Source organism: Colobus angolensis, unplaced genomic scaffold (genome assembly GCF_000951035.1).
Source record: "Colobus angolensis palliatus isolate OR3802 unplaced genomic scaffold, Cang.pa_1.0 Scaffold183, whole genome shotgun sequence".
NCBI classification, from domain to species: domain Eukaryota; kingdom Metazoa; phylum Chordata; class Mammalia; order Primates; family Cercopithecidae; genus Colobus; species Colobus angolensis.
Genome location: NW_012114966.1, coordinates 407,171 through 420,528, shown reverse-complemented (window position 1 = coordinate 420,528; position 13,358 = coordinate 407,171). Strand labels below are relative to the sequence as shown.

Here is a 13,358-nt window from a genome sequence, read left to right as displayed (position 1 = left end):
TCCAACCTGGGTGATAGATCAAGACTCTATCTCAGAAATAAACAGGCCGGGCGCGGTGGCTCAAGCCTGTAATCCCAGCACTTTGGGAGGCCGAGACGGGCGGATCACGAGGTCAGGAGATCGAGACCATCCTGGCTATCATGGTGAAACCCCGTCTCTACTAAAAATACAAAAACGAGCCGGGCAAGGTGGCGGGCGCCTGTAGTCCCAGCTACTCGGGAGGCTGAGGCAGGAGAATGGCGTAAACCCAGGAGGCGGAGCTTGCAGTGAGCTGAGATCCGGCCACTGCACTCCAGTCCGGGCGACAGAGCGAGACTCCGCCTCAAAAAAAAAATTAAAAAAAAAAAATAAACAAATAATAATAGTGTATTATGTAGTTCTCACTCACTCTTTGACCTAAACAAATTGTTAAGCCAATAGGAACATTTAAGTTCAGCTTAATACTTAAACAACCAAACTAGAAAATAAATTGAAATTATAATTTTATACCATAGAATGCAATCTTGGCATTAAGAATAAATATAAAAGACACAACTTTTCAGAAATCAGTCCAAGTAATCTAAATTATCTAAAATGCAAATTGGTTATTTATGTGATATAAAATAATTTACAAAATATTAACCTGCGCTGAAAATGTTCCCAAGTCTTTAAAAGTTCTTGAGTTATTACAAAACTTTATCTGGAGATGGATAATGTATTCCTTATCTAATATTCACATTTATTATACTTGTAAAGTTTCATAAGTGGTATGATGGTTTAATCACTTTTGAGTCTGAAATATTTTATATTTTTATCTTGTTGCCTTCTCTTTAATACTTAAAGAATGTTTTTAGCCAATGAATACTAAGGTACAAAAGTTCTTGATCTAAAGCCTATGAATAGGCTTCAGCACAGACTCTTTGAATATTGTGCCAAATGGTATGTTATGCATCTATAAGGGGGGAAATAACTAGATATGATTCTCAAGAAAGTCTGTAATTCCACCACTCTACGTGTAGTAAGAATAACTAAATACGAAGAATGACTCAGAATTAAATGATCTTTGCTCAAATCTTCAGATGGAGTGATACCATGTGGAAAGAAAATTTCAAAAACATTAGAGATAAGACATTACAAGATAGAGTAGTTAAAATGTGAGGTGAATGAAAAATTGTCAGTAGGTACTCACGTTAATATATTTAATTTTTTCTCTGCTAGATGAATCTGAAAAACTTATGGAAGAATGCCAGCTAGCATATATTGTAGATAATATAGCCCTATATGCATGTCTTTAGCATGTCTGGATAATTTGAATAATTTTATTTCCCTAGTTTCCTTTGGAATCATAAATCATGCCATTTTGTTTGAGTATCCAAAAGTTGACAAATCTCTTGCCTTTGCATGAAACAAAATCAAGAACAGGCAAAAAACAAAAATTATTTTTTCCGATGGGGGTCTCACGATGATAGCTCACTGCAGCCCTGAACCCCTGGGTTCAGGGGACCCTCTCATGTCAATCTCCCAAGAAACTGGGACTACAAGCGTGCACCACTAGGTCTGGCTAATTTTTAAATTTTTTGTAGAGACAGGATCTCGCTATGCTGTCTAGGCAGGCCTCTAACTCTTGGGCTCAAGCAGTCCTCCTGCCTCAGCCTCCCGAATAGCTGGGATTACAGGCCTGAGCCACTTTGCCTGGCAAGAACATGTAGAATTTTAGTTATATTATTTCCATAAAGCAGCATATAAGAATGCAAGGCTTAACTTTTTTCTTCAAACAATATGACAACAAGTATTATCACAGGAATAAAGACAAAAGTAAAGATTGTTTCATATATAATAAATTTATGATGAATGTTTAACACTGTAAAAATAAAAAAAGTAAATCATGTCATACTAATGGAGTATTCCAGTTTTGATACAAGCCTGAAGTTAGAAAAGCCAATGGACTAAGTGCAGTGGCACTGCATTCCCAGCTACTCTGGAGGCTGAAGTGGGAGAATCCTTTGAGTGGTCACCTGTGAATAACCAGTGCATTCCAACCTGGACATCATGGGAAGACCTCCTCCCTTTAGAAAAACAAAGCTAATTGATCTAACAATGTGGAAATATCAAGGCAAAAATCTACTAAAAGACAAAGATGAGCAAATTTAAATAATCCTTAGTTATTATGGCCATAACTGAAGTTTAGAGATGAAGGGGCATGGGTACTTTAGTGAAAATAGTAATTATTTCTACTCAAGTGACTACAGAAGAGTCATTCTTGCATCTCATTTCTTTTAATATTTGCTAACCAAATATTAAGAGAAATAGTACATTTATTGGTTAAAGAAGCCGGATTATTCATATGACTAAGACTGAAGATGTGTATCATTTGGCATTTCATGAACAGACGTTGTTATCAAAAACAATATTCAAAATACTGATCATAAAACTTTCCCTTAAAAAATCCGTGAAAAACACTGGATTTTAAATAATTTCACATACACTTTCTGATAGGTGGAATCTGTAGAAAACTCACCTGTCCGGGGTGATTTGACCCTGGTTCCTGTCTTTCCCCTTTCTCCTCTTTATTCAGACCTAGAGGAAGACTGGGGCTGAAAGCCATGAGGTCGGTCTTAGGTGGGCCCTCCCCAGAGCACGCCCTCTGCTGCCTCTGCTGCGAGTGCGACCAGCTTCCCACCGCGCGGGAGCACACCAGAGTGGGCTTGCCCGGCCCGCACGCGCCCTCAGTGGGCCTCACCGAGCACCGCAGCGCAGTATACAGCAGCAGCGTGAGCACCAGCAGGCTGGACACCGCGCAAATGGCGACGATCAGGTACACGTTGACATCCAACAGCGCAGCCTCTGGGCTCGCGGCGCCCACCAAAGCCTGCGAAGAGATCTTTGGCGCCTGTCCGGTTTCCACCAACGACACCAGCACGGTGGCCGTGGCCGTCAGCGCCGGCTCACCGTGGTCCTTCACCAGCACCAGAAGTTGGTGGCGCGGTGAGTCCACCTCATCCAGGGCACGCGTTGTGCTGATCTCGCCCGTGTACAGCCCCACGCGGAACGGGATGCGCGAGCCGACCACCGCCGGCTGCAATTCATATGAAAGCCACGCATTGTAGCCTGAGTCCGCATCTACTGCGCGCACTTTCGCCACCACGTGGCCCGCACCCACCGACCGCGGTACTAGCTGGTTAACTGCGCCTCCCGCGCTGCCAGCCCGAGTCGCCAGCAGTGTCGGTGCGTTGTCGTTCTCATCCAGCACGAACACCTGCAGCGTCATGTTGCTGCCCAGAGACGGCACGCCAGCGTCACGCGCGCTCACTTGGAACTGCAGCAACTCCAGCTCCTCGTGGTCCAGCGGTTGCAGAGCGTACACTTTGCCGCTCTCCGCGTGCACCGACACGTAGCTCGACAGCGCGCGCTCGCCCACCCGCCCCTCCACCAGCGAGTAGGACACCAGCGCGTTCTCCTGCGCGTCCGCGTCCCGCGCAGACACCGTGAAGATGTGGCAGCCCGGCGGGTTGTTCTCCTTCACGAACACCGTGTACTCGGGCTGTGCGAACGCAGGTGCGTTGTCGTTCACGTCGGCCACCTCCACGGATACCCTGGCCGTCGCCCACAGCGAAGGCGAGCCCCCATCCCGCGCGGTTACCACCAGTTCATAGGTCGACACGCTCTCGCGGTCCAGGGCGCTGTCCAGCACCAACGAGTAGTAATTCTTGAAGGTGGACACCAGCTTGAAGGGGACATGGAGAGTCAGAGAGCAGGTCACCTGCCCGTTGACACCTGAGTCACGGTCAGACACGCTGATCAGGGCAATGACCGTGCTGGGATGAGTGTCCTCTCGTATTGCGAGGGACACGGAAGTCACGGTGACTTCAGGAGAGTTATCGTTAGTGTCCAAGATTTCCACCCAGACTGTACAGTGACCTGCCATTGGGGGAGTCCCCTTATCTGTAGCCTGTACTTCAATGTTATAAAACTTGTTTTCTTCATAATCTAAAATTCCATTGACCCTCACTTCTCCATTATTTTGATCTAGTGTAAATAAGGGTCTTCCATTGGGCTTAATTGACATTAAGGAGTATGTTAACTCTCCGTTGACTCCCTCATCTCGGTCTGTGGCGTTTAGTTTTATCACAAGAGTTTCTTTAGCAGCGTTTTCCATAAGGCTCACCTTGTATTCTGATTTATCAAACTCTGGATCATTGTCGTTGACATCCAAGACTTGGACTAACAACTGAACAGTGCCAGTAAGCTCCGGTTTTCCCCCGTCTGTAGCCGTTAGTAGCAAATTAAGTTCCGGAGTTTTCTCTCTATCCAGAGACTTCTTTAAAATAAGTGACAGTCTTTTAATCTGCTTACTATTTGTTGGTGAATCTAAAGAAAAATACTCATTTTGACTTAGCCTGTAGGTCAATAGAGCATTCTCTTCAATATCAGCATCAGAAGCTCCCTCTAGTGGAAAACGCGAGTCCGATTGCTTAGATTCCGCTATCAGCAGCTTTTGTTCTCTGAGCGAGAACACCGGCGGGTTATCATTAATGTCCTTCACCTCCACGTTCACATGGAAAACCTGCAGCGGCCTATCCACTATCACCTCCAGGTGGATGCTGCACTCCGCGCTTTGCCCGCACAACTCCTCGCGGTCGATCCGAGAATTCACAAACAAAATGCCATTCTGCAGATTTACCTCCAGAAGGTCCCCACGTGTTTTGGACGCCACCCGGAACAGGCGCGGCACCAGCTCCGCCAGCTCCAGCCCCAGGTCCTGCGCGATGCGGCCCACGAAAGTGCCGTGTTTGGACTCCTCGTAGACGGAGTAGTGGAGCTGGCCGCTTCCCATCTCCCAGAATTCGAGGAAGAGAAGCCAGAGCAGCAGTCGTGGGGGGCCCAATCCCCTTCTCTGAAAACCAAACATCGCATACGAAATTGGATTCCAAAATAAGCTTCTTTACACTTACAGTACCAGATTCTTCAGTTTCAGGTTAAAAATCTCGCTGAATTCTTGAGAAGTTTCAAAGGCTCCTTAAACGGTGGCATCCGGTACGATGGAGTCCCTTTGTATGCGAGTGCCTGACTATTCAGAGCAACACTTGAATGAACTTTCCACCAAGTAAAGAGCGACACCTTGCGCCTAAAACTGTGAGTACTGTGCACTACATTTACCACCATAGAATTTCACGTGTTTTGGGTTTCTTCCACTAAATATTTCCAACGTGCTTATTTATGGAATATTCAGATTATAAGTCGTAATGAAACTCAATATATATGGAAATGGCATTTTATTTCTTGATTAACGTCAAATTTAAATTATTGTGTCTATGTTTGACAGCATTATAAAATTGTTCTTTTACTTATCTAAAATACATATACACTGAGAGAGTGAGAGAGAAAGAGAATTCAGTTGTTAACGTGGCCTCATGAAAAACTAGGGCTAAACATTTCCTGAAAGTGTTGTTCCTCATATAAAAATATTATCAAATTTGAATTGTTTTACTTTCAGTCTCCCTTGTTACTTTGGCTGCTACGGAACTCAAAGAAAAAATTGAAGTTTTATAAAAGCAGCTCTTTAGTCTTTATGTTCCACATGATCTATTCTCATCTCTGTGGGCTTGCCTTTTTATACCTATTTTCTATAGTTCTGATTCTTTACTGTTATTTAAACAAGTATATTCATATACTTGTTATTTAAACAAGTATATTCATATTCTCAAACTTGGTAGTTTTAGAAAAGGATTCACAAAGGAAAAGTCTATTGATCTAGATGAATTTTTATTTGACATTTATTATTTCTAATGTAAGCCATAGTAGCATAATATGAGATATCAAAATTGATCACTTTATTTAATAGAGTCAATGATATGACAGAAATAGGCTTTTCAACTATAAAATAAATTTTAGTATCATTCGATAAAATAAATAAAATCACCCTGAACATCTTTGTGCCATATTGGTATTTCCAAGTCACCAACATTGGTTTCCTTAACCTAATTCAGTTATATTCATGAAAATAGTTTGTTTCTTGTTTAAAGAATTTTGGGTTTGAGAGCATAAGTTCATGGAAAACAAGAGACGTGATTTTTAATAATATCTTCTCTAAGTACCTGATATTGGGCTTAAAACATAGAAAATTAATCAAACAATTCAACTAAATGGTAAATTACCTTAGTGTTTGTGGAAATGGAATTTCATAGAAAATACTGAGTAAAATACAGGAATTGCTTATGAGAGTTTTCATTGCCTGAAGTTGTAATTTGCTTGAATTTTCTTTGTCTTTTCATATACTCTTAGGATTTAGGAGGAAAAAAAGAAGATGCCACAAAATTTTAGAGTAGAAAGTGATTTCAAATAAATACCACTCTAGGTTAAATATTTTGTTGTATAGTTTTGATGGTTTATCTCCAATCTAAAAATACTGCAATGACATATGAAAAAGTTATCATATGTGTATGCTAATATTTTATATATATTCAACTATTAATTTGAGATTTTGTTCTACTTTTTTCATATTTACTCTTTTCCCAATGTTGTCATAACACTAGAACTCTAATTAAGATGAATGTAAAATTCTGTATTAAAAAATTAAAGGAGACATATCAACTTTTATGACAGTTAGTTCCATCATGCATCTGTAAAATAATCAATCATAGTAGCCTCTAATCAAAATAGAACATTAGACCAGATGACAGTATATTCAACTTGATATTTGAAGTACATCAGGTTTATTTTGAACAAAAGGAAATAACAGATCCTCAATCACCTTATTATGGGAATTGGGGATGAAGATGTTATATGGAATGTAGAGTCTTCCAAGGTAGGAAAATGAACCTGAGAAGGTTTACCCTGGAAAGATGATAATATCACATATTTGAATTAAAACAAAATGTTAATTTAGGTATTAATTTCCAAAGATATAGTATTTTGTGAATATATAAAGTAGTACTGAACAAACACCAAGTCATAATAGAGTTTGATATAGTTTATGAATCAATGACCCATCTTTTGCATTTTGGCTGTGATATTTCAGGTGTCACCATCTCAACCAGCCCTTAGTGAAGAGATTATGCTCCCTTTGAACTCATCTTTGAGGATCAGCCTAATATCTGGGTATAGGCTAATGCCAAGAAGTCATTTCAATACAGTTATTGTTAACTGATTTTGTAAAATCAATTGAAGATTAAGGAACTTTGTGCCTTACTTTTACTATATCAATCAGGACATACAATCTGCCTGTATGTCCTGTTAGTCATATATGTATTAGAGTGCATAGTTTAATGTCTTACTAGTGCACATCATCCACTGATATTCTATAACAGACCTGGCACTATTATTTCTTGAAAACACCTAAATAAATTTTGATATGGCTGTCAGAACACCAGGAGGTTCTCCAAAATCAACAGATTAGAATTACATTATCCAACCACTGTATTAACAAAATTATAGGATTTACTCAGTAATGCTAATTCTGCTCTATCATGGCTTAGTCAAGTAAAAACAGTTATTTGGTCACAAATCGTTTGTCAGTTGGTACAAGCTTCCCAGCCAACAGTAAGACTGAGGAAGACTGAAAGACCTACACACATTTGAAGATTTTCATGGGAATCTATGTCTCTAAAATTGTTATTGAAGTATGCAATATTGTAAACATTTCTTGAGTCCTTTGGCCATGTTTAGGGTCCCTGAAATAATAATATCAACAACTATACTTGTCCCAAACACTGTCTTTATTCACAGTAACGAAAGAAGGGTGTCATTTTTGGTATATAGTGTTTAGTTTGGGTGTTCCACAAGGATATTGGAAACCACAGTTTTCTGACTTTTCTTACATGTTAAATGATTCTTACTTATATCACTTCCAAACAACAGACACATAGTTCTTATAGAGCAACTCTTAATTATTTAATAATTACATAACCAAAATACCTATCTCAATGTGGCATTGATTAAAACAAATGATAATGATGATCATGAACTCTTATAAGAAAAAAATCACTTAACATAAAAAAATTTAGTGCCATCTCAATCACGCATTGTACAAAATTAATGATGAAGACAATCATGAAGTTTCTTCTAAGCACAACAGGAAGAAAGATTTGCCTGTACACAGCTTGTGCTTGATTTTCCTAGCCAAGACTATGTTTGAGTAGAGAAAAGACTTACTGAAGACAGTTCTACATTATAGTGAACAAAGAATGTATCTGAAGTCTGAAAGATATGCATTTGAATAATATCTCCACCATGTACTGGCACTGGATAAAAGAGATAAACATCTCAGCTTCTCTTATTTTATCTTTCAGATTGGAATGGTCATATGTACTTTAGAACTTGTTATAAGGATTAAATGAAATAATGTATTTAAGCCCTTTACTTGATGTCTAACAAATATATTAATAAACTGCTCAAACAATGGTGATTTATTATTACGAAGTTACTGATCAGTGTTGGCTCTTGTTCTATAGCTATGGATGAAGAGAATTCCAACACCATAAAGTAGGACAGGGTTTTCCCTTTTCTGAAATGTCCTTGATGTTTATCTTCATAGAAATCATCCTCTCAGGCCGGGCGCGGTGGCTCAAGCCTGTAATCCCAGCACTTCGGGAGGCCGAGACGGGCGGATCACGAGGTCAGGAGATCGAGACCATCCTGGCTAACACGGTGAAATGCCGTCTCTACTAAAAACTACAAAAAACTAGCCGGGCGAGGTGGCGGCGCCTGTAGTCCCAGCTACCGGGGAGGCTGAGGCAGGAGAATGGCGTGAACCCGGGAGGCGGAGCTTGCAGTGAGCTGAGATCTGGCCACAGCACTCCAGCCCAGGTGACAGAGCGAGACTCTGTCTCAAAAAAAAAAAAAAAAAAGAAATCATCCTCTCAGAAGTTATTTTTCTAGGTAGACACCACTAACTCCTTTTCAGCATTTATATTAACTTTACCCTATCTATAACATGATTATCCTCCCATAAGTAAATATACTATTTCTTTACACAGAATTAAAGGCCATCTCATTTGTAATTGGAGCCAAAAAGAGCAAAGTAATTTTACATATAATTTGATACACATCCTTACAGCTATAAATACATGTTCTCTGGGATCCCTTTAAAGAAAGCAATTCACATGAATATGGTGTGAAGGCAAAAAATATTTTGCATCAAATATATCAAGAGTATACAATGTTACATTCTAAGGTATAATTAACACCACAATTGTCAAGTGGAAGTGCCTTTATTAATATCCCATGGTTCTTATACTTAAGTTATTAAAAGCAATGACATTTTTTGGTAGAGATGGGGTTCTCACTATGTTGCCCAGGCTCCTGGCCTCAAGAAATCCTCCTTTCTCGGCTTCCCAAAATGCTGGGATTACAGGCCTGAGACACCCTGCCAAGCTCAGCAATGCCATTCTGAAGACCATGCAGTTTAATGAACACAGACAATGGTATCACTCTTCATCATTTATGGGAAGACTCTCTTATACTTAAAACCCAAATAAGTGTGAATTTTCTTACCCTAAAATATTTTCATGCAGCCAGGTACCAAATATGAAAGAAAAATGAATATAATCAGTGGTCAAAGAAATCTTCCCAAAATAGTAGAAGAGCTCAACAACTTAAACTGGAGGACAGCAGCAATTATTAGTTCAACAGGTTATTAAGCAGAGCTGACTTTAAAAAGAACAAAATTGTTGGCTACCTGAAGTAGCTGAAGATTATGAAGACAATGACTAAAATGAAATTATAAGAAGATTGAAGACAAAAATTAAGAAGTAAAACCACCTTTAAAGGCAAAGCTAAAACTCCACCCACTGCAATCACCATCTCAAAAAAGATTGCTATTGATCGTGAAGAAACAAAATTGTTTGTGAACGAGGCTGCCTCAACCCTGCTCATCACCGTTTGTGAAAGATAAATTTACAGATTATAGAAAGATAAAAATTTAAACATGTTTTAAACTCAAATAATTATTATATTAAATATTGTCATGGTATTTTTGAAAACATAAAAATAATAAGGAATGGAGGACACAGATCAGAATAAGAAAATGAATAGGAATAAAGAACTTGCTTCAAAATTGAGAAGATTTGACCTTCTCATAAGGATCGTTATTCATCATGATCCTTCCTGTAAGATTTAACTTTCTCATTTATAGGAAACAGCCACTCAGTCTAATTCATTAGTAGTATTATCATTATACTTACCAACTGAAGAATATTCCTAAAGAATATTCATGGCGACTGTAGCAAAACGTGATGAAGATGGCTAGACTTCCCATGTACTTTTTTTTTTTTTTTTTGAGACACAGTTTCACCCTGTCTCCCAGGCTGTAGTGCAGTGGCCTGATCTCGGCTCACTGCAACCTCCACCTTCTGGGTTCAAGCAATTCCTGTGCCTCAGCCTCCTGAGTAGTTGGGATTACAGGTGCGCACCACCACACCCAGCTAACTTTTTTGTATCTTTAGTAGAGATAGGGTTTCACCAGGTAGGCCAGGCTGGTCTCAAACTCCTGACCTCGAGTGATCCTCCTGCCTTGGCCTCCCAGAGTGCCCGGATTACAAATAGGCATGAGCCACAGCACCCGGCCCCAATGTACTTTAAATAAACCATCTCAAAAGAAAAGCAAATGCAAAATAAATAAAGCAATCGAATTAAACAATAACTCGGTAAACATTATCAATGTAACTATGGGAGACGTTAATAGGAATGAAATGCTTTCCACGATTACAGTACTTAACATTCTCAAAAATTTTCTATTGAAGTCCGTTTCCAAAACCTGAACCATGGGGGACAGTAGGACTGAAAACCATAAGGTTGACCTTGGGCGGCCACTCTCCGAAGTAAGATCTCCTTTGCTGCAAGTAAGACCAGATCCCACTACGCTGAGGCACACCAGCGTGGGCTTGTCCGGCGTGCAGGAGCCCTCGGTGAGCGGCACCAAGCACCGCAGCTTCGTGTACAGCAGCAACGTTAGCACCAAGAGGCTGGACACCACTCAGATGGCAATGATCAGGTACACGTTGACATCCACCAGTGCTGCCTCCCGGACCTCGACGCCTGCCAACGCGTGCGATGAGACTTTCCTCGCCTGTCTGCTCTCCGCCAGCGACACCACCACGGTGGTGGTGGCAGTCAGCGCCAGCTCGCGGTGGTCCTTCATCAGCACCAGCAGGCGGTGGCTCGTAGCTTTCGCCTTGTTCAGGGTACTCGTGCTGATCTCGCCCATGCACAGCCCCACGTGGAACGGGTGCTGCCAGCTGACAAATGCAGCTCTTGTGACAACCAGACGTCGTAGCTGGAGTCCACCGCGCGCACCTTCGCCACCACGTGGCCTGCACACACTGAATGCGGGACCAGCTCACTCACAGCGCCGCCAGCCCACCCAAGGCGCCAGCAGCGCCGACAAAGTTGTCGTTCCAGCACTAATACCTGCAGCGTCACGCTGCTGCTGCCCAGAGGCGGCATGCCAGCTTTGCGCGCTCTCACCTGGAACTGCAGCAGCTCCAGCTCCTCGTGGTCCAGTCGCTGGAGCGCGTACAGCTTGCCGCTCTCCGCGTGCACAGACACATGGCTAGACAGCGCGCGCTCACCCACCTGCTGTTCCATCAACAGCACGTTCTTCTGCGCGTACCGGTCCCGCGCGGACACTGCGAAGCCGTGGCAGCCCCGCGGGTTGTTATCTTTCACGAACACCATGTACTCCGGGTGCCCGAAAGCCGGTGCGTCGTGGTTCACTGTTCGGTCACTTCCACGGACCCGATGGCTGTGGCTCACAATGAAAGCGAGTCCCCATTCCGCGCGATTACCACCAATTGATAGATTTGCTCTCTTTGTCCAGGGCGCTGTGGAGCACCAAGGAATAGGTTCTCGGCAGGGCCTATTGAAGGTGGAAGCCAGCTTGAAGAGACGTGAGGCGTCAGGGTGCGGGTCACCTGTCGCTTGGCACTGAAGTTGGGGTCAGTTACACTGATTAGGGCTATTACGGTACCCAGCGGAGTGTCCTCCTGTACAGGGAATGATAGCGACTTACTGCTAACTCTGGAACACTATCATTGATGTCCAAGACTTCTACCAAGTCTGTGCAGTGACCAAACAATGGGGAATTACCTTTGTCAACTGCCTGTATTTGAATCTTTCATTATTTAGTTTCCTCAAAATCTATCTTTACATTTACTTTTATTTCTCCACTGTCTGAATCTATGCGAAAAAGGGCTTCTATGTTAGGGGAGACATCAGTTGCAAAGAAACAATGTGGCTGTTTGAACCCTCATCCAAATCCAAGGGGTTAAGTCTAATAACCAGTGTACCTTCGCCTGCATTTTCCAGTAATTTCATATGATAGACTGCTTTGTCAAACACTGGGCATCATCATTTACATCCAGCGCTGTGATATGTAATGCTTTGGTGCCTGTCAGCTCATCTTTGCCCCCATCAGTTGCTTTGAGCACCAAGAGTAGCTCTGAAGTGACTTATCTATCTGAAATACTTTTTAAAATATACCTTCCAGTGGTTTTACCTGCTCTTGGTTGGTATTTCCGGGGAAAAATAATCATTGGGGTACAGTATGTAAGTCATCAGAGCATTGGCCTCGATGTCGGCATCCCAGACATCCTCTAGTGAAACACGAGAATCAAGAGCCCTAGTTTCAGAAACAGATTCTTTTGTGTTGCTGAGAACACTGGCAGATTGTCTTCAATGTTCTTCACTTTCACCTCCACGTGGAAAACCTGTAGCAACTTGTCCACGATCACCTCCAGGTGTATGCTGCACTCCGAGATCCTCCCACACAGCTCCTTGAGGTCGATCAGAGAACTCACAAAAATGCCATTCTGCAGATTTACCTCCAGAAGGTCCCTGCAGCCTTTGGAATCCAACTGAAACAGGTGAAGTATCAGCTCCACCAGTTCCAGACCCAGGTCCTGCACGATAGGGCCCATGAAGATGTCATGTGCCGTCCTTGGCCTCTTCCAGGATAGTATAGTGGAGCTGGTCCTTCCCTGCTTCACAAAATTCAGGGAGCAGAAGCCAGTGCTGTAGGCTCCAGGATTCCTGGCCACTTAGTCTGGTAGCTGTCATCATGCCTCTCTTTAGGTTAGTAAAACAATATTTCATGACTAGAAAGACTTAGTTCCTCTGAGACCTTTCAATTCCTTGTTCCTGAGGTTCCACATGATCTTAATGGGTGTTTGTAGTTTTTAAAGCACGGGAACAATGGAGCTTCTTTCTGATCTAGGAATAATCTGATTTTCTTCTGTTAAAAAGTACTTTTCTTGGAGAACAACAATATCCTGTGGCTCAAAACATAAGTGCGTTTGGTTTCATATTATTTCACTTACCTTCTTGTTTCCTAATTCCTGCATATGTTTATGTTTACGATTTCTTTCTTTTTTTTTTTTTTTTTT

At 41.8% G+C, this 13,358-nt stretch overlaps 2 protein-coding genes across 2 annotated transcripts in view; both read right to left on the bottom strand.

Annotated features, from left to right (window-relative positions):
• LOC105510143 (protocadherin alpha-7) overlaps positions 1-13,358 on the bottom strand; it is a 180,100-nt gene that overhangs the window by 133,355 nt on the left and 33,387 nt on the right. The window lies entirely within an intron of this gene.
• Positions 2,409-6,445, bottom strand: LOC105510073 (protocadherin alpha-11). The gene has a single exon (XM_011939671.1). The coding sequence runs from the start codon at positions 4,886-4,888 to the stop codon at positions 2,456-2,458; it is 2,433 nt and encodes an 810-aa protein (XP_011795061.1). The 5' UTR covers positions 4,889-6,445; the 3' UTR covers positions 2,409-2,455.

Excerpts from the sequence above, each read along its gene's own strand:
- LOC105510073 (XM_011939671.1), bottom strand. The coding sequence starts at position 4,888 with ATGTTTGGTTTTCAGAGAAGGGGATTGGGCCCCCCACGACTGCTGCTC.